The 19,591-nt window shown below is 42.2% G+C and overlaps 1 protein-coding gene across 30 annotated transcripts in view; it reads left to right on the forward strand.

Annotated features, from left to right (window-relative positions):
- Positions 1 to 19,591, forward strand: part of ST3GAL6 (ST3 beta-galactoside alpha-2,3-sialyltransferase 6) — a 148,821-nt gene that overhangs the window by 122,279 nt on the left and 6,951 nt on the right. For 20 of the 30 annotated variants that reach the window (XM_089331533.1, XM_089331528.1, XM_070071954.2 and 17 more), the window contains 5 exons: positions 285 to 384; positions 2,677 to 2,754; positions 7,562 to 7,665; positions 9,701 to 9,764; positions 18,174 to 18,269. In XM_089331533.1, coding sequence (XP_089187659.1) covers positions 296 to 384; positions 2,677 to 2,754; positions 7,562 to 7,665; positions 9,701 to 9,764; positions 18,174 to 18,269 — 431 coding nt within the window. In that variant the 5' untranslated portion in view covers positions 285 to 295. Of the gene's footprint in view, positions 1 to 284; positions 385 to 2,676; positions 2,755 to 7,561; positions 7,666 to 9,700; positions 9,806 to 18,173; positions 18,270 to 19,591 lie in introns of all 30 variants that reach the window. The other 10 variants (XM_070071964.2, XM_070071963.2, XM_070071962.2 and 7 more) reach the window with 3 other exon arrangements.

Genomic DNA, 19,591 nt, shown 5'->3' on the forward strand with positions numbered 1-19,591 from the left:
CTAACTTGAGAAAGTAGTAGGGAAGCCCCTATCTTGAAAACCATGGGACTGTACATTGGTATAAGAACTTCTCATGTTGTGTTGGATTCATTGACAAGAGGACAGTCAGAAGAAACATGTTTTCTTTTTTTCTGTACATTTTTTAGTATTTCCAAAATTAAAGGCCCACATCATTTCTTCTATTCCTTCTATATATGCTTATTCACTAGTGTTTATATTTGAGTCACTGTGAGAATCTACCTAACAGTCTTCACTTGTCTTTGGACTTCCCTGTTGTGTTTCAGGTGGGCCAGCCATGAGAGGGTACCTCGTGGCCATATTTCTGAGTGCTGTCTTCCTCTATTATGTGCTGCATTGTATATTATGGGGAACAAATGCCAACTGGTAAGTTTCACTTTACTATTTATACACTAGTTTGGGAATTATGTTTATCTGTCTCTTTCATTCCCCCATCACACACACACTGTATTGGAGGAACCTATTAAAAAAGAAAGCCTATGACATTGTAACATTTTGACTCTTCTCTAGATTTACCTTATAAATTGAGATTTTAGCATTCTAGTGTCCTATAGGTTATATCTGTAACAATTTAAAAACTGGCAAGCAAGCCCTTTTTCGCCTCTCCAGGGAAAGGATGGGATTGACCATCTTTGGGACATAACGTTCTCTAATTATGTGGTTATTCATCCCTTTGAATTAATGGAGTAATTTTACAATTCAGTGATAACTTGACTTTAGAGACCAAAATGCTTGGATAAGAGATTGTTGATAAAATATGGACATTGCATATGGTTTCTGTTTAAAATACTTGGTAAATGGTGACATACGTATCCTTTTAAATAGCTTTGACTTGAAATATCACATATGAAACTGAAGAGGCACAGATAGTTTTCCTGCAGAGAAAGCATCTCCAAGTTTTTTAACCTTCCCACTGTCAGTCCTTCGGCTAAGAAAAAAGTTTTGATGACCTTTAGATCTTGAATGGGTGGTAGTACATAATTAAATCCAAATAAACCACATGGCAGCTTCCTGTCTTAGACAAAGGGTCAGTATTTTTTTTTGCCAGCGTTTCAATAATAGGTCCTACATCATGTTTTTAGCTTGTGCTTAGGAGATTAAAAAATGATGTGTTTGCATTTAATTTCATCACTACTTGATTGAATAATTTTAATATTTCTCATGGAAGGGAGTTAGGCAAGTGACCATCAGAAAAACTCCAATGCCCAGTGGATGTGTTTGGCCCTGAAGTTTTAGACTTTGGACCTAAATTTCGGGCTACAGCCCTTTGAAGTCTGTACCACAAGGCTTTATCTCTCTGTCTCTGTCACATCCTGTCTCTGTCCCACACTTGGTAGTAGGAGACAAAAATAGAAATGAAAGCCTTTAAAAAGCTTACTAGATTGCTGCTTTCCTATAAATTTCTATTGTTGGTCACAGGGGAATGAAACAGAAGATAATGAAAAGGGTCTGAATTCAGCACAGTCTTTTGTCATCAGAATTTGAGGACTGTCCAAATTAAGCTAACACATTACCCCAGTCTCAGAAAGTACCGTGGGAAACCACCCCGATGAGTGTTTCTGCCATGAACTTGCTTCCTTAAAGGCTATCTCAGACAGATAATTATCCTTTTGAAAAAAAAAATTCCAAAATTTGTCTTTACAATATCCTAAAAGTTTGTTTTTTTGTTTAATTGACTTCAAATTATACATAAAATAATATACCTCATTTTGTCCTCTGAATGTAATTCAGTTTTTGTGGCTTCCTGTGCTGGTCTACCATGTTTATGCATCTTCTCTACATATAACCCAAGGGGTCCCTGCCATTTGTGACATTTACAAAAGAGGTTTCCCTGCATGAGGACATTATTAGCCTTATATATGAACATGAAGCAGTTCTAACTATGGGGGATTTTGTACACACACACGCACACACACACACACGACAGGAAGTTGTGTTTATTTAGGCTATTTCTTTGTTTTAATCCTGCTGATTATAGAAGAAAATTCACCAATTTTCTTCTTATATATTGATTCTTTACATAACTGGTGACCATTAGTAAGTTCCTGTGTTAAGCTATTTTTCTTGGCTAAGTCTAGATCCTGCCTCCCCACACCCTCTTCATTTATTTTAATTGTTGGGCTCTGTCATGTTTGACAACACCCCTTTAAACTGTGGAGACAAGTACTCCTTTCAGGAGATGCACAAGGGCCTAACCTGTGTCGGTGCGGGCTCCAAACAGTGTGACGTGTGGAATCCACAGGATCACAAGGCCGGGTCTGTGGGACTTGCTCAGGGCAGGTGTTTCTGGTGTTTGTTGCCAGTAGATACCCCTGATGTGTGCACTTGAGCTGAGTTTGGTTTCTCAGGCTTTGAGGGGCTTATATGAAGCAAGCCTGGTGTGGCTTCCGCAGTGTGCAATTCTAGTCTTCCCTCGGGGCCCCCTGAATCACGGCTCTGTGTATCGCTTCTGGGTCACCGGGCATCTCGGCCTTCCCCCTGTCCCCTGCCTTATGACCATGAGTCCTCAAGGGCTGCTGGACTTGGAAGAGGTCCTGTCAGACCCGAGGGGCTGCTGGGAGGAACTGTAGTGGCACTGAGTGGTTCCCAGGGCATTTGCTTCCCTTTGGGCGGGCTGCCCAGTTCTGGTTTCTGACCGACACTATTTTTGTCTTGTAGGGTTCCACCTGTGGAGATGAAGCGGAGAAATAAGATCCAGCCTTGTTTATCAAAGCCAGCTTTTGCCTCCCTCCTGAGGTAAAAATACACAAGATGAAAACCAACCAGCCAAACAAACCCCTGTGGCATACAGAATGTTCAAGCTGTTTTAATCATTTCCTATACTTGTTTAACTTACCCCTATGAATCTTAGTATAAAGTGGATGCCCCAAATTTAAGGAAGAGCTTGAATATCCTGTCTCTATTTGTGTTCTTAGAGCTCTGCATGTGTTTTAAGAAAAAGCATTGAAGAACTCAATCAAACCAGTGTTCTTTTCACACAGGTGACATTGGAGAGGACTATTTGTGTTTGATTATAAAAAAGTAGAAACATTCTTTGGGGTTCTGTTTTTCTCCTTGTCCCCAAGTTAATTTGTACTGCTATTTATTTTTTTTTTGGTGGTTTCTTCCCCCCTTGCCTCTAGGTTAAATCTTGTGCTTAGAAATTTTCTCTTTTTACTGTTAGTGAACTACATAAAATGTAAATAATCATTACACATTGTGGTTGTCAGTACTTGCCGAGAATTTGCTCTTCCAACCACAAATGCTCTTTTCCACTGCACCCTGACTTTCAGATTACTGGTCACAATGCTTCAAGATAATAGGAAGTAAATGACAGCCTGGTCTGGGCGTGTTTAATTGTGTAAAACAGGCACAGGCTCTTTAACCTTTTTCCATTAAGCATTAAGAATTCATACTTTCTTCAAATATACAAAGGGTTCTACAAAGAGCTCATGGGAATATGTGAGAAAACTACATGTGGGTTTCAAATATTTTTTGCTCCAAAATGAACTGTTACTTCCATTTTACCACAAACTTTACAAAATTCTCCCGTCATACTGTGCCTGTCCATTATCAGTTCTGAATGCTTTGGGTTTCGAGATTCCTTTAAAATCAATCAGCTCTCTAAAGAAAAGTGTGCACACATCGAGTTGTTTTTGCATACAATGTTTGTCACCTATCCCTGGGTGTGTGTCCTATTTGGACTACTGCACAATGAGAAAGGTCTTTGTAAAGCTTTTTTTTTTTTTTTTTAAACCATCTCTCATCTCATTTTACTTTGGAATCCTGTACTCATATTTCTTTTTTTTTTTAAACTTTTATTTAATGCATATAAATTTCCAAAGTACGACTTATGGATTACAATGGCTTCCCCCCCATACCGTCCCTCCCACCCACAACCCTCCCCTTTCCCACTCCCTCTCCCCTTCCGAGTTCTCTGACTCTTATCTTGTTTAGACAAGGTCATAGTCAAAGTGGAGGTTCTCTCCTCCCTTCAGAGAAAGGTACCTCCTTCTTTGATGACCTGTTCTTTCCACTGGGATCTCACTCGCAGAGATCTTTTGCCAGAGTGTCTTGGCTTTCCATGCCTGAAATACTCTCATGAGCTTTTCAGCCAGCTCCGAATGCCTTTAGGGCTGATTCTGAGGCCAGAGTGCTATTTAGGACATCTGCCATTCTATGAGTCTGCTGAGTATCTCACTTCCCATGTTGGATCACTCTCCCCTTTATTTACTCCATCGGTTAGCGTTAGCAGATACTAGACTTGTCTATGTGCTCCCTTTGACTCCCAGTCCCCCCACCATGACCAACTGTGAACTGAAACTGATCACCTGGAACAGTGAGATGGCATTGGTACATGCCACCTCGATGGGATTGAATTGGAATCCCCTGGTATGCTTCCAACTCCACCACTTGGGGCAAGTCAGCCTGAGCATGTCCCAAATCATACATCTCTTCCCTCTCCCATTCCCACCACCATGTTCAACAGGGATCACATTTCAGTTAATTTTCAACACTTAAGAATAACTGTGCATCAATTACAGATCTAAACCAGTCATATTAAGTAGAACAGATAAAAAAACTACCAAGAGGGATAATGTATTAATTTGTTCATTAACAGTCAGGGCTATGCTGATCAAGCCACCGTTTCCCATAGTGTCCACCTCACTCCAACAGGTTTCCCTCTTGGTCCTGTACTCATATTTCTAATAAGAAAAACAAAACATTTTTAGCCTTTGTAGTCCAGATACCCTGCATTCTGTTCTATTTAGTTTTAAAAAAATATTCTGATCATGATACAATATTGATTTCCTGAGCCATTTATGAGTTGTGGACTACAGATGAAAATACTACTTTAGAATCAAGGTACTCTGTGACTTTAATGAACAAAGATTTCCTTTTTGTGAAAATTGGGAAAAGGTTAAAGTATTTATGCAAGAATGCTCAGCAGGCTACAGTTTGAGTACAACTGATTTGCATTTGTCATGTGAGCAGCATGAGGGCAATTTTCTGAAGTGTGCTAGTTCTCAGCCATGGAGCAGAAGCAGCAGCCATCAGGAGACACTCTGCTTGGAAACATGGAGCCAGCCGTTGCCTGCAGAGTGCTACAGAGGACTCCTTCCCTTAGAATTAGGCTTGGGAGTGAATTTCACTTAGTGACCTCAGAGGAGTTGCTTCACTTCCTATAGCCTCAGCTTCACCCACATTGATGGCTTCATTTTGCCATGTTTTTCAGGCCTTTGTAGAAATGACAGTCACAGGAATCTAATGTAATACAATGTACTGTGATGTAATATCATACATGTAATACAATGTAATGTAACAAATGTTCCAGATAAGGTTGCTACTTATCCAGCTCCTGCCATGGCTGAAATTGATGCCAAAGAATTATTTAGAAATAAAATGTGGGTCACCTAGAACAAGGTCCTGACTGGGAATAGACAGTAGTAATTAGTTACTATCATTAACACTTTCAGCGACTCAGAAGAAAGTCGTCATTGATGCAGTTATCTAGGGTTCAGTTTTCCAAGTAAGACAGAGAGGCTGTTGAGCCTCCCAACCCTCAGGAAGGTGACCTGATGCTTCCTCTTCCCAAAGCAGATCCTGAACTCGAGTATCAACATTGCTATAGAAAGAACTTTTGTAGGTTGGCTGGACCCTTGAGGCTCCTGCATTCATTATCACAACTGAATTTGGGATGTGCTCCATATCTCCGGCAGGGAGATCTGGTCTCTCTCCTGGTTTCCTTGGCCTGACTGCAGAGTGATATCTCTCTCTTCTTTTTAAGACTTTATTTGATAGGTGGAGTGACACACAGAGAGAGACAGAGAGAAAGGTCTTCCATCTGCTGGTTCACTCTCCAAGTGGCCTCAACGGCTAGGGCTGGAGCTGGGCTGATCTGAAGCCAGGAGCCAGGAGTTCCTCTAGGTCTCCCACATGGATGCAGGGGCCCAAGCACTTGGGCCAGATTCCATTGCTTTCCCAGGCCGTAGCAGAGAGCTGGATCAGAGGAGGAATAGCCAGGATTAGAACCAGCACACATATGGGATGCTGGCACTGCAGGCAGGGGTTTAGCCTGCTATGCCACAGTGCTGGCTCCCAGAGTGAGCTCTTCTTTCCACTTTGAGGACAATAAGCTTCTGTGACTTGCCCAAGTCCAGTGGCTCCTGAGTGGCAAAGCTAGGATAAAATTGCAGCTACTTTACGCTGGCTGACCTGCTTTTTATTTCTAGTTGGTCAGTCTTACAGCCTTCTGAAACGTCAGCATCACTCTGGTCTCCACCTGCAGGTTTTAGACTAGGAAAGCAAAAACCTGCCATGACAGAAGAGATGGTACCAGATGTGGGGCTGCGGTAAGGATTAGCTAGATTTGTCCTGTGGTGTGTAGGCAGTGTGCAGTCCTTCCGGTGGTGAAAACAGCTTTTTAGTGTGAATTTTAGGACACTTTCCTTTTCCCAAATAAAACTTAAACCTTATTTTTTTCCTCCTGTTTCATAATGGTCCGTATAGGAGTTTGCTTTCCATTGCTTTAACAAACCACCTGAGGCTGGACACTTTACAAAGAAAAGAGATTTTTTTTAGCTCAGTGCTGGAGGCTGAAAATTGAAAACACATAGTGCAGGCTCTGGCGAGGACCACCTGCCTGGCCTTGCTGTGCCAGGTCATGCCAGGTGGGAATATGGTGTTAATGTGTGTAAAAGGGAGAGCACCTGGTGACATGGAAAGCCATAGAGTGGAGGAGGCTAGTCTTGCTCTTTTCTAATAACTCTGGCAGCAACTAACTGGAATCCCACATGAACAATGTTAATTACTTCCCAGGGCAATGTCCCCAGTGACCTACTACTAGGCTCTGCCTCTGAAAGGTCCCACAACCTCTTACATGGTTGCATTGGGAACCATGTTGCCAATACAGAACTCGTGGAGGACACATTCAAACCCTAACAGTTCCTCAGACAATTGATTTGGAGTTGAGATTCATTTAATCACTTAATAACCTTGTGTTGCCTGCCTGGTCTGTGCCAGGCTCTAACAATGAGAAAAGACCACGGATAGTCCTGCCTTCATCAAACTTTGTCCCTTGTGCGAAGGGAAAAGCACACAGAAAAAAGACAAATGCCATAATTCTTGTTCTTGGGTAAATCGTAATTTAACAAAAGTAGGAAAAGTTGGGTTCTAGCCAAATCTAACTTTGGACCCATTTTTGTTTTCACAGCTGATACAGGCATATACAAATGATACTTTTAAATTTAGGGATGGCTTGGTATCAGTACTTTTATTACTTCTTTTCTTTGTGTATAAGGCTCTGATTGGTTTGCTTTTACATTTTGTTTTCATTCCCTAAGGTGTAATGTTTAGATTCCAGTGCTTGGAGAGTGTTTCTGTTCTTGTGTAGTTCCATTGCACATCCTATTCCATGGAATCTTAAATACAGTTTAAAATTAGTTCTAAAAAATTTGAATTCTGCATTTACCTACAGTCAAACAACGTGACTTACATACTTCAGTTAGTTTCGGCTGCAATTTTAAAGCATTTGACAAGATTTTTCTTTATCCTTTCCTTCCAGGTTTCGTCAGTTTCACCCTTTTCTGTGTGCAGCTGATTTTAAAAAGATTGCTTCCTTGTATGGTAGTGATAAGTTTGATTTGCCCTATGGGATAAGAACAACAGGTCAGTGGTGTTATTCTTACCCTGCCTTGTTAAAGTTGAGTGGTGTTTGATGAGACTCACTGCTTTGTGTAAACTTAAGGCCTTTGAATCCTTCGGCTTCCCAATGATTCCTAGGTGGTATGATTTTGGGATGGGATGAAGGGAGTTACATTTTTAAATAGAAATCTCCACTCCTTTGAATGCAGTGTAGACTAGAAACAATAAAGAAAGTGTTTTTTTTTATGTTATGAGAAACTGTTTTTTAATTCTGTCACTGTGTGATTAATGAATTCTGATGCCTTACTTTATTGTCTGTTAGAATTAACATGATAGCCCTGAGGGTTAGTTGTCACCCCTACTCTCAATTTCCCCCATTTCACTGCTTTACCTGTCAGTTTTATTTTATGTATTTCTTTTTATTTTTTGAAAGATTTATTTATTTATTTGAAAGGCAGAGCAACAGAGAGGCAGAGAGAGAGAGAGTGAACGAGCTAGAGAGAGAGCTAGAGAGACAGAGAGAGAGAGGTCTTCCATCTGCTGATTCACTCCCCAAATGGGCGCAATAGCCAGAACCAGGAGCTTCTTCCGGGTCTCCCATGCTGGTGCAGGGACCCAGGGACTTGGGCCATCTTCCATTGCTTTCCCAGGCCATAGCACAGAGCTGGATTGGAACTGGAGAAGCCAGGACTCAAACTGGTACCCATATGGAAGGCTGGCATTGCAGGCAGTGGCTTTACCCACTATGCCACAGCACCGGCCCCTATTTTGTTTATTTTATCAGCAAGTCTCCACGCCTTGCTTAATTTTTTTTTTTTTTTTTTTGGACAGGCAGAGTTAGACTATGAGAGAGAGAGAGAGAGACAGAGAGAAAGGTCTTCCTTCTGTTGGTTCACCCCACAAATGGTTGTTACAGCCGGCGCGCTGCGCCGATCCGAAGCCAGGGGCCAGGTGCTTCTGGTCTCCCATGTGGGTGCAGGGCCCAAGCACTTGGGCCATCCTTCACTGCCTTCCCAGGCCACAGCAGAGAGCTGGACTGGAAGAGGAGCAACCGAGCAACCGGGACAGAACCGGTGCCCTAACCGGGACTAGAACCTGGGGTGCCAGCGCCACAGGTGGAGGATTAGCCTAGTGAGCCGCAGTGCCAGCTCCTTGCTTAATAGTTTAATTTAATCAATGTGTATGTTATTTTTGTCTTCTAATGACAAATACTCTTCCTTCTGCTAACTTAGAATTGATTGGCCTATTTATATAGCTTTAAGTCCAAAAATTTTTTACAAGATTTATTTATTTATTTGAAAGACGGGGGGGTGGGGGAGAGGAGAGAGAAAATCTTTCATCTACTGTTTCATTCCCCAATAGCCCCAACAACCAGTTCTGTGCCAGGCCAAAGCCAGGACCTTCACTCACGTCTCCCATGTAGGTGGCAGTGACCCAAACATTTCCACTATTTTCCCAGGTGCATTAGCAAGTAGCTGGACCAGAAGTGGAGCAGCTGGGTCATGAACTGTCTGTCCATATGGGTTACCAGCATTGTAGGCTGTGGTTTAACTGGCTATGCCACAATGCTAGCTCATAAGTCCTAGATTTTTGAGAGACCTTAAGAGCTGAAGACATGATAAGTTTATAGTTCAGTGAATTACATTGTGTTTGTTCAGCTGATCTTGGGGTGTTGCCTGTTTGTTTTCATATTTTAAAAATATTTTGCCAATAATTTGATAATTTACTTGGTTTGAACTTAATGTTTCTGTGCTAACATCAGTTTAAGAATTATCTCATAATACAGATTTCTTGATGTTTTGGAATGACTGTTTTTAGATTAAGCTTCTAATTTGGGTGGGGGGTTTGGAAAGTGTCTTTAGAACATGAAGCATTTTGAATGTGCCATAAATGGGTAATGATGACTCATTGCAGTCATAACGTTAGCATTTCACAGAATAAATCATATGTGGCTATACCATTTGGAAACGGATTTGGTGGGGAGGAAGCAGTATGGCTTACTATGTACCTAAAAAGCCGTGTTTGTCCTTTTATTCATAATACTCCATTTGTTTTCTAGCGGAATATTTTCGACTTGCTCTTTCAAAACTGCAGAGTTGTGATCTCTTTGATGAGTTTGACAAGTGAGTTTACTTCCTTGCTTCTGTCTGACTTGTAGCTTTAGGTAAGGTGGTTCCAAATTTGTACCCCAAGGGATGTAAAATGTATTTACTCAGGAAAGTCCTATAGTATTGTGCATTGTGCATACTAAAATATTGAGTAGTTCTTTCTGTAACACTTAAAATAAACCACAAAATTAACTTAACATCTGTATAACTGGTTGGCTCAAAAGTTTGTAGAGAATCTTAATGATGAGCAGTCCCTAGTCAGGAAACTATTAATCCATCGTCATCTTTTCTAAGTTGTTGCTGCTTAAGAATTAACACCTGCTGTGGATCAGTTCGCAGCCTCCCTTCCTGGCTGTTTCCATACCTTCCCATACATTCTCCAAAGTATTTATGGAGACTCTTCTGACTCACTTGTCTGGAAGGTTCAACTTTATTTTGTCAGCATCTCTCTTTCTTTTGATAAAGAGTTATATTTGAAGGTAGCAGCTTGCTCATAAATATATTTTCTGATTACAAAGGTAATTTAGTTTGTAGAAAATTTTCTTGTCAAGTGAATCCCATAGAAATTGAATTGCCAAGGATTAGCTTCTTGGTAGGTAGACTCATGTTACAGAGGTAGATTTATTACCAAGTGTTCATCTATTCTTTAGAACGTGACTAGTGGGCCAGGCTGATAATATGAGCACATTATCAATGTCAGACCTCTGTTACAAAGGAACATGGCAGAATTTCCCCTCTTGCCCAAGAGAATAGAGGTGCTGTTTGATGGGTGCAGAAGGTGGAGTAGGAGGCAGAGATGAGGAAGTGGAAATGGAGTTTCTGAACAGAACAGGAGGAACGGTATTGGGTTTAGTTCCAGTTTACCTCAATTTTCTCTGTCGTGGATTTGGACTGTTAAAGTGGGGATTATGTAATATGCCTTCATTCATCTCCACTTGTAAAATTTATCATTTGAAACACCTGATCAAATTTGACTTTATCAACAGCAACCATGTCTTTTTTCTGATCTGAACTTTTATGTGGCTCTCATTTGTAGAATGTTATTTTGTACAGACCTTAAACATGTACTTCACGTGAATTCTCTCTCATTTTTAAGTGGGGAAACTGAGGCTAGATAAATGGATATAGTTTTTTACAGCTGGTAAATGCCAGAGCTTGGACATGCACCTACAATGTTCTAACTCCAGCGCCTGGAGTTAGGAATGGTGATGACCGTTCCTTGTATGCTTGCAGCAAGTGTCTCAAACATCTGTAGATCGTGGCCCTGTACATGTGAGATCCTGTCAGGATGCTTGAGCGTATCTGACTAGAAGTTTCGTCCTTGCTTGGCTTCTTAGAACGAGACAGTGCTTTGAGTGCTTCCACAGCCGCTTCGCCCGCAGGTGCTGATCCATTCCTATGTGCCTTGGCCAGGCTATTTCCTGTCTTCTTGCCAACTTGGTCTTGTTGCCTTCCTCCCTCTTTTCCCCTTTGGTCACGGAGAGTGTGCCCCTCCCCATTATCCACTATTAGCCTATGCCCATTTCTTAGCTTTACCTGTATTGGGAGGGAGTGGAGTGCGGTTGGTGGGCAGGGTCGTATTGACTGCACAACAGTGCTTTGTCTGAAGTTGCCAAGAGACATAAGTGGGAGTAAATGTGTGGTCAGAGGCTTTTACATAGTGAAAGGCAAATATCCCTGTAGGGTCTCCACTGAGGAGCAGTGTTGCTTTGTCAGCTTTGTTGAATTGTTTGTTTGACTTGTACATACTTGTTCTCCAGAGATTTCAGAAAGACTATTTTGAAAATAGATAAGGATATGGTAATTTTTGGGAAGGATTCACTTATAATACCAAATTTTACCTATATTTTAAATAAGCCATAAGCCATTTTGTGTTTGGTGACAAAGTACAATGCAATTTTTAAAAATTTATATTTAGTTACCTGAGCAATTCATTTCCAGCAAATGGTAGAGAGGAAAAATACACTAATCTGCCTAAATATTGCCACCTAGTCAACTCAGTTTGTCCCCTAAGTGACCAACAAGGCTCCCATTTCTCTTCCTGGCCTGGGAAAGATGCTCTGGAAGAAAGATGTCTGAGGACAGCAGAGATATGGCTGAGAGACCTCTCCCTGAACCCTCGGCCTGTGGAGCTGGGAGCAGGGGGAAGCCTGCTGGCTTGGGCTGGTTTGCTCTTGGTCACACATCTGCAGGTCAAAGACAAGGGGCTGAGGTGGAGACAGCTGAGATCTGCCCGTTCAGTCCCCTTCACTCTTGTTCTGCACTCTCTACTGATGTTTATGTAGCTGCTGGCTGTTTCTTTCCCTGTGCTCTGGAAGACATGACTTTTTTTGCAGACAGCCACTAAGGACAGATCTTTTCCCTAAATTTTATTCTTTCTCTATCCTTTTTGTTCCTTTCAGAATGGCTCATACTTCTTTTTGTTATGCACCCAAATCCTTGAAGGTTCCACCAGATAAATGTGATCATTTTGTTCAGATATCTTGTCCAGTATGCATGAGGCCCTCTCTTGGGACAGATGCCACTATGACAGTTATGTCTGTAAGATATTTTTCTTTTTCTCCCATCCTTCAGGTCTATGATGTTTGCAGGTTAACAATCCAGAGATCGATCTGGGCCAATGCTTCTTCCCTGTTGTGTCTCTGCCAATCCTTTTTTTTTTTTTTTTTTTTTGACAGTTAAAGACAGAGAAAGAGAGAGACAGAGAGAAAGGTCTTCCTTTTGTTGGTTGTCCACTACAGCTGGCACTGTGCCGATCTGAAGCCAGGAGCCAGGTGCTTCTGCCTGGTCTCCCATGCAGGTGCAGGGGCCCAAACACCTGGGCCATCCTCCACTGCCTTCCCGGGCCACAGCAGAGAGCTGGACTGGAAGAGCAGCAATCGAGACTAGAACCCGGTGCCCATATGGGATGCCGGTGCCACAGGCGGAGGATTAACCAAGTGAGCCACGGCACTGGCCCCTCTGCCAATCCTTAATATATACTGCTTCCTCCATAGGGTCCAATGAAATTGTTGGCGTTCCATCTATCACTTCTTTGTTCCTGCCAGTGGTGATAAGGAAAGGGCAAAGGCATGTCCCCACCGTTTAAAACTTACTTCTTCCTTAAGTACATCTTTCAGAAATCGCATAGAATACTTCCAAGGGAATTGACAAATGCTACATACCAGGGCTTTCCCCCTTCTTACCCTAAAGAACTGATTGGTAAACATTTACTGGCAACCGCTGATTACATAGTATTGGGTAGGTGTCAATCACAAGGCCCCACTGAGCTGAGAGGTGGACTAGAAAATGTAGCCTTTATTGCAGATGATTCTGTGCCCAGCATTAAAAACAGTGAGTCCTATTGTAAGGGATAAAGGAAACATTATTGAAACATATAGCCATCCTTACTAGTAAATGCCATTATTTTCCTGGTCCCATCTATTTCTGTGCCTGGTCACCTTCCGAAGTCAATTATATAAATCTGCCCTATTACATACAGCTCGGGGCATCTTTGCTTTATGCTGCTGGTGTTGATTTCTCAAGACCTCCTGTTTCTCACTTTATTCTCCAAAACACATTAACATAGCGCTACTGTGTTCAACCAACTTCGCTATAGATTAAGGATTTGTTTAAGGGAATTCAGCAAAAAAATATGGTAATACATAGTATCCTCGTCCCTGGGATTGTTGTTTTCTCATCAGTGGGCGCTCATCCTCTGCAAGCCAGAAGCAGCAGAAGCCCTGAAGCACAGAATCTTTGCCCCTACTTGAAATGCACAAACCAGCTCCCTACTCCCAACCCTACTGCTGCCTTCTGAAAACAGACCAGATTGGGTGGCAAATGCGTTATTTCTGGAAAATAGGTGGTTATTCAATAACTACACATAACAGATGCACCTGTGACAAGTCAGTTGGCTGCTGCATGGATGGGGATTTGTAGAAGCTATCCGGTTGGTCACTCAAGCAGAATTCATTATGTCAGCACCAATACAGCTGGGTTAGATTGGCTAACAGCCAGGGCAGGAACATACCCTTAGAAAATGTAAAAACAAAAAAAGAAAAAGGAAAAAGAAATATACATTAGCAGTGTAGGTATTGAAAGGAGTCTCAATTCTGTTAGGCATATCAATGCCTGTGTCCATACTCTAGACATCCTTCTGTTCTGTACAGTTTCTCTACACTGCAACCTTTCAGCCAGGGAGAACTGGAGGCTGAAGGGAAACTCTGATCAACAGTGAGTCACATGTAGTGAAGGTGCAGGTGTGGCCGTAGCCTGTTGCCTACATCTGTGGGGTCAGGTGTCTGGTAAAGAGACAGATACCGTGGGATACAGGCCAGAGGAAAGGGTCACAGAAGAGAACAACAGTCAAGGCTTCAATGATTCTCTGACTTCACAAAAAGGAAAACGGAGCAGTCGGGTCACTAGGCCAAGGTCCCAGAGGTGCTAAGCCAGAACTAGAAGCCAGTTCTCCACCCCTAGGTCTCTTATATTGGGTTTTAAGTCTTCTGGCTGCAAGTGATAGTTTCCTAAGAGTGCTTTAAACAAAAAGAACATTTATTATCTTCCATATTGCATAGCAATACAGTTCCAGAAGGCCAGGCATCCTGCTCAGAGCTTCGCACACTGCAGATCACAACTCCATGGAGTGCCAGTTGCCCACTTAGTTGTCTGCATGGTGTTCCCTGAGGTTGGACTTTGTACAACCTGAACATCTGCTGGAAGTGCTTCTGGTGGTGGGATTCCCTTAGTGGCTCCGTGATGGCAAGGCTCCAGCATCGCTCTTCTGTGACACTCTTCTCCTCAGAGTTGCAAGATGGCTGTGTCACATCCATGTCTAGGTAAAAAGGAAGGAGTGGCTGAAAAGAGAATGTTCTGCTCAACCATTCTTCTACCAGGGGCAAAAGTCTTTCCAAAAGCATGAAGCAGACTGCTGTAATTTCTTACTTCCCATAGGCACATGGCTATCTTGAAACCCACAATTGGCAGCAGAAAGGAGCTCACCAGTGCAGGCTTAGCAGGGCAGGGCTAGCAAGGCACACAGTGTGATGGTGTGGGATTATGACCAGTAGGGTCTGCCATGGACTGTTACACTGAAGAGGGGGTAAGTGAATGCCAAAAAGCATTCAGAAAAGAAGATCCTCTGAAAGGAGCAACTGAAGTTGACTCTCTCTGTACTGATTGTGTTGACATTTCCCTGTGCACACAGCAGGGTCTCCTCTGGCTCTAACTTTGTGACATACATGTCTTTCACCTGGGGGAAGTAGAAATCTCTCACCATTACTGTTTTAGCAGCTTTGCAGATTTTCCATTAACAGGTTCAGGCACTCTGGAATTATTTTGTTTTCTGGGTGAACAGTTTTTTGGATCATGTGCATAGCCTTCCCAGTTTCCAAGGTTGGGGGAGGAGTTACAGGTACCTGCTTCTGCAGACACAAAGTAAGAAAATGACCTCCACACACTCAGTGTCACAACCAAGCAGGTTTCTAAAATGCCAATGAATCGGGAAGATGTAACTGGAAGGATACAGAGATATAAGTGATACTGCTGTTTTTGTTTCTGGGGACTCACAATTCATTGCAGCTATTTGTGCATCAAAGTTATATTAATTAAATGTGGTGAAGTCAAACAGTCACCCAAAGGACACCAGAAGTCACTGTTGTACACCAAATGAGGCAGGGGCATACAGAAGCCCAGACCAACTGGATGAAATCAAGGAAGAATAAATGAGACTTTTCGTAGCATGTGGGTACCTGCTGGGGAGACACAGAGGAAGCCATGACTTGTGAGGGATGTGGTTCAGAGAGTTTATCTGTACTATTTGTGTTTTTCAAGAGCTATGATGGAACTCTGGCTACTAGTGGTAGATAAGATTGGCAGAGAGTAGTCCTGGGCACACTCTCAAAAGGGCTTCTAGAATTATATATGATCCTCATCATGTGCTCAGTGTTCTCCTTGTGGGGCAGCAGTCCTTTGTTGAGTTTCCAGGAGAACCCTGCAAATGTGCTGGTGGCTTGCACATCTGGCCTTTGCCTCTACAGGCCTGGTATAGTTGGAGCCACGTAGCCTGGTGTCAGATGGGCGACTCCAGGCTGGCATGGATGCTTGAGCCCCAGGGGCACCTGAGCTCAGGGCAAGGGAGCTCATCCCCTCCACAGGGGACTAGGCCAGCCTCCGTTGGAGTGAGACAGTTAGGCTAGTTACCATTATTACAGATATTCATGCCTCACTATCTAATACAAACTGTTGTTATTTCAATCCTATCTGTTCTTAGCCACCCCTCCATTGTCTAGCATTCTCTGCAGAAAGATGGAGCCAGCTTCAGGAGGTTCAGCCTCTGGTGTGCGTGACACTGACCGCAAGGTTATGGAAAGGCCTTGCAAGCTGTGGGTGTGGGAATGCATTGTCCCCTGCTGGAGAGCCTTCCTGGGATGTGTCTGGTGAGGATCATGGCCACCAGACCCTGAGAAGAAGGGTTCTGAATATCCAACAATGCTCCCATCTCAACGTGGCCCCAGCAAAGAGGAATTTGAATAAAGTTGACTTCCTGAATTTGGGATTGAAGTCAAACTTGTTTATGAAAGTGTCCAGAGAGATATATTGTTTTCTTAGTTAAAAACAGATTTCAAAAATAAACACCTCTGGAACATATTGTGACCTGGAACAAGTCCATGATGGGAGGTTTCCAGCACACCCTCCAATGCCTTTCCACCCTCTACTCCCCGACCCCTGCCTCCCGTGAATCTCATCGTACTTGTTGTCTGATGAAGTAGAAACCAAGTTAGGCAGGACTCTAATATTTGAGAGCTAAGAGAGCTCAATTAAAATGAGTAGAAACTTGTGTGTGTTTTGCTTTAAAGACTTACTTATTTGAAAAAGAGGAGAGACAGAAATCTTCCATCCACTAGTTCACTCCACAAATGGCCACACCAACTGGGGCTGAGCCAGGCTGAAACCAGGAGCCAGAAGATTCTTCCAGGTCTCCCACGTGGGTAGCAGAGGCCCAGGGATTTGGGCCATCTTCTGGTTCTTTCTCAGGAACATTAGCAGGGAGTTGGATCCAAAGTTGAACAGCTGGGACTTGAACCAGCGCCCATACAGGATGACGGTGCTGCAGGAAGCAGCCCCCAAAAGTGTTTTATGTTGAAATTTAGATGAGCTATACAAATTCTCCATTAAAGAAGTAAACTTACAGTGCAAAAATGTGTACATTCTCTTTTATTAATCTGAAAAGGCCAATGGTTGGCTCTTCTAAATAGTTCCTGAACCTCTAGGATTTAGGATTTTATAGCATTTATATAATTTTGCTACTTGTTCATTTCCTAAAAGCTTTGAGGTCTGCTAATTTCATGGTTCTTGAGGAACACTGTTTTTCTTGCCCTACAATGGCAACCTCAATAGCCTTCCCTTCTGCAGTTTTGTTTCCTGGAGGAGAGGGACAGGACCTATTTTTGTCATTTCTCTGGCCTGGTCTTGCAGTTGTAAGAGCTGGGAGACAGAAGGGCCAAGGCCATGTTTACTGAGAGCAAATGGTATATGATCTATGGTTCTAGGCAGATCCCAGCTGGCAACAGGAGGTCCCCCTTTGTGGCCTATCTTGTGGTTCTGATTCAGGAACATACAGTGAAGTTTTTGTTTGTACTGGTTAACTGCCAACAACAGTCCATGTTTAGGGAATTCAAGTGAGCATGGACAGAATACAGAAAGCTACACGTGGCCATCAGATTGCAAATTGTCCATCTCCACGCTTAAAATGTAAAAGAGAGCCAGAGGTACAATCTTCAAGGAAGGGGTAGCACTGTTAAAAATATATATATATGAGGGAGTTTCAGGAAAGTGTGTAGAAAATAGACTTAAAAGATTTATTTTGGTGCAAAAAATTTTGAAATCCACTCAGTTTTTTATTAGACACATTTGTTGTGAACTTTTTGAAGATTTCTTGTACATGGATTTAAAAAATATTTTACATGAGAATAAACTGCAAATTTCATTTTCTAAGAACTTTTTAATAGCACCCACATATGAAAACATACTTTTTTTAATATCAACATAGAGAGTTGGAGGGTTGTTTGTATAGTCCAGATCCAAGTGCTCGTTTAATCTCTCTGGAGTGTGACTTTGAAATGATATGTAATAGGTTTCTAAGCTGCTTTCTTCATTTGTATAATGAGGATACTTATTTCAGGGTATAGTTATGTGAATCAAATGTATATGTGCTGATAAGAATATATTATTTACAGCAATTATTAACTTACTGTAGTATGCTATTTATTGAATTTCTTATCTAATACATATCTAGACCTCTGTCACAATTCTTTGGTTCTTTCTCTACTTATGCAACAAGTGAAATTTGGCACTGGGTTCTTGAAAGGAGGAACAAGTTTTTGGAACCATCCCATCTGGCAAAAGATTGCTCAGTCTCTCACTTGTCTATTTGCCCCACAGCGTGCCATGTAAAAAGTGTGTGGTGGTTGGAAATGGAGGAGTTTTGAAGAATAAGACATTAGGAGAAAAAATCGACTCCTATGATGTAATAATAAGGTAAATGTATTTCCTATTTGCTAAGCTAGAATTGTTTCAAAAGAATATGCTTTCCTGCCTTAGTACAGCTGTGTTATAAAAAGAAAGGGAGTTGCTTGAATTTATTATGTGCTTAATTATGAAAACTTTTTCTTTCAATTGCTGGCTAGAATTAGATCCAGATTTCAGATCATTGATTCAGCAAATATTCATCAGGTCCCTTTGCTATGCCCAGCACACTTCCCCTGTGAAGCCTACATTCTAACAAAGGGAAGAAAACAGTCTTTAAATATATAAGGGTAAACACCACGTGGGAAATTAAAAAACATGATAGACTGTTTGAGTGGATACTTTGGAATGGATGATTGCTTTGTGGAGAAGACATCTCGCCTGAACCTAAATGACCATATGGTATCAGCCACATAAAGATTAAGGAAGAGCAGTTTAGAGAGAATGCTCACAGCAGGGCTTCAGGAGGATATGGTCTGAGTTTGAGTAGCAAAAATCCAGTGAGGTTGGAGGACAAGAGGATGAGGTGGGAGTAGTGGTGCATTCAAAAGCTGGAAAAGTGAGCAAGGAGCAGCCTATCCTGATCTATCACCTAGATTAAGTGAACTAGAATCAGAGCTTGGATTTTAGGTACAGTAGGAAGCTGTTGAAAGTTCTTAAGAGAGCAGTGCAACCTGGTTATATATTTAAGATAGTCTGGTTGTAACATGGACCGTGGAATGTAAGGGACAAGGCTAGAAGGAAGGAGGCCAGTTAGGTTGTTGTATTTGGGTAGGAGATGGTGGTGGGTTGAGAAGGGACTGTCATGGAAGAGAAAGAAGTGCACAGACTGAAGATTTTACCAGTAGCATTATCAGGATTTGCTGTCTTACTAGATGTGAGGGATAGTGAGGATAAAGTAACCAAGGATGGCTACTACTGTTTTCAGCTTAAGAGACTGGCTGGAAAGTGGCTATCATTTATTGAGTTGGATAAGGCAGGGGTAGGAGAAGATTTAGAGAAAAAACAGGATTTCTCTGTGAATATGTTAGATTTGAGATGCTTATTAGTTACGGTGAGTAAGTCATGTAGGAAGTTAGACAGCCTAAAGTCTCTCTGGTGAGCAGCCTATGGGCTGTATTTACACCATGGATGGGGTGATGGTTCCCAGGGAAGACTTCAGAGACCCTGGAAGGCCCACGACAGAGCCTGGGGGCTCTCAACACCTAGAGATTGAGCAAAGGCAAAGAGTAAGCAACAGAGATGGAGAGAGGATTCACCAGTGAAGTGGGACGATCAGGAGAAGGTGATCATGGAAGCCAAGAGAACCAAGTGTTTCAGGCCAGAGGGGAGGG

The sequence above is a fragment of the Oryctolagus cuniculus genome, chromosome 4 (assembly GCF_051225735.1).
Source record: "Oryctolagus cuniculus isolate XC-2025 breed Fujian yellow rabbit chromosome 4, ASM5122573v1, whole genome shotgun sequence".
Lineage (NCBI taxonomy): Eukaryota > Metazoa > Chordata > Mammalia > Lagomorpha > Leporidae > Oryctolagus > Oryctolagus cuniculus.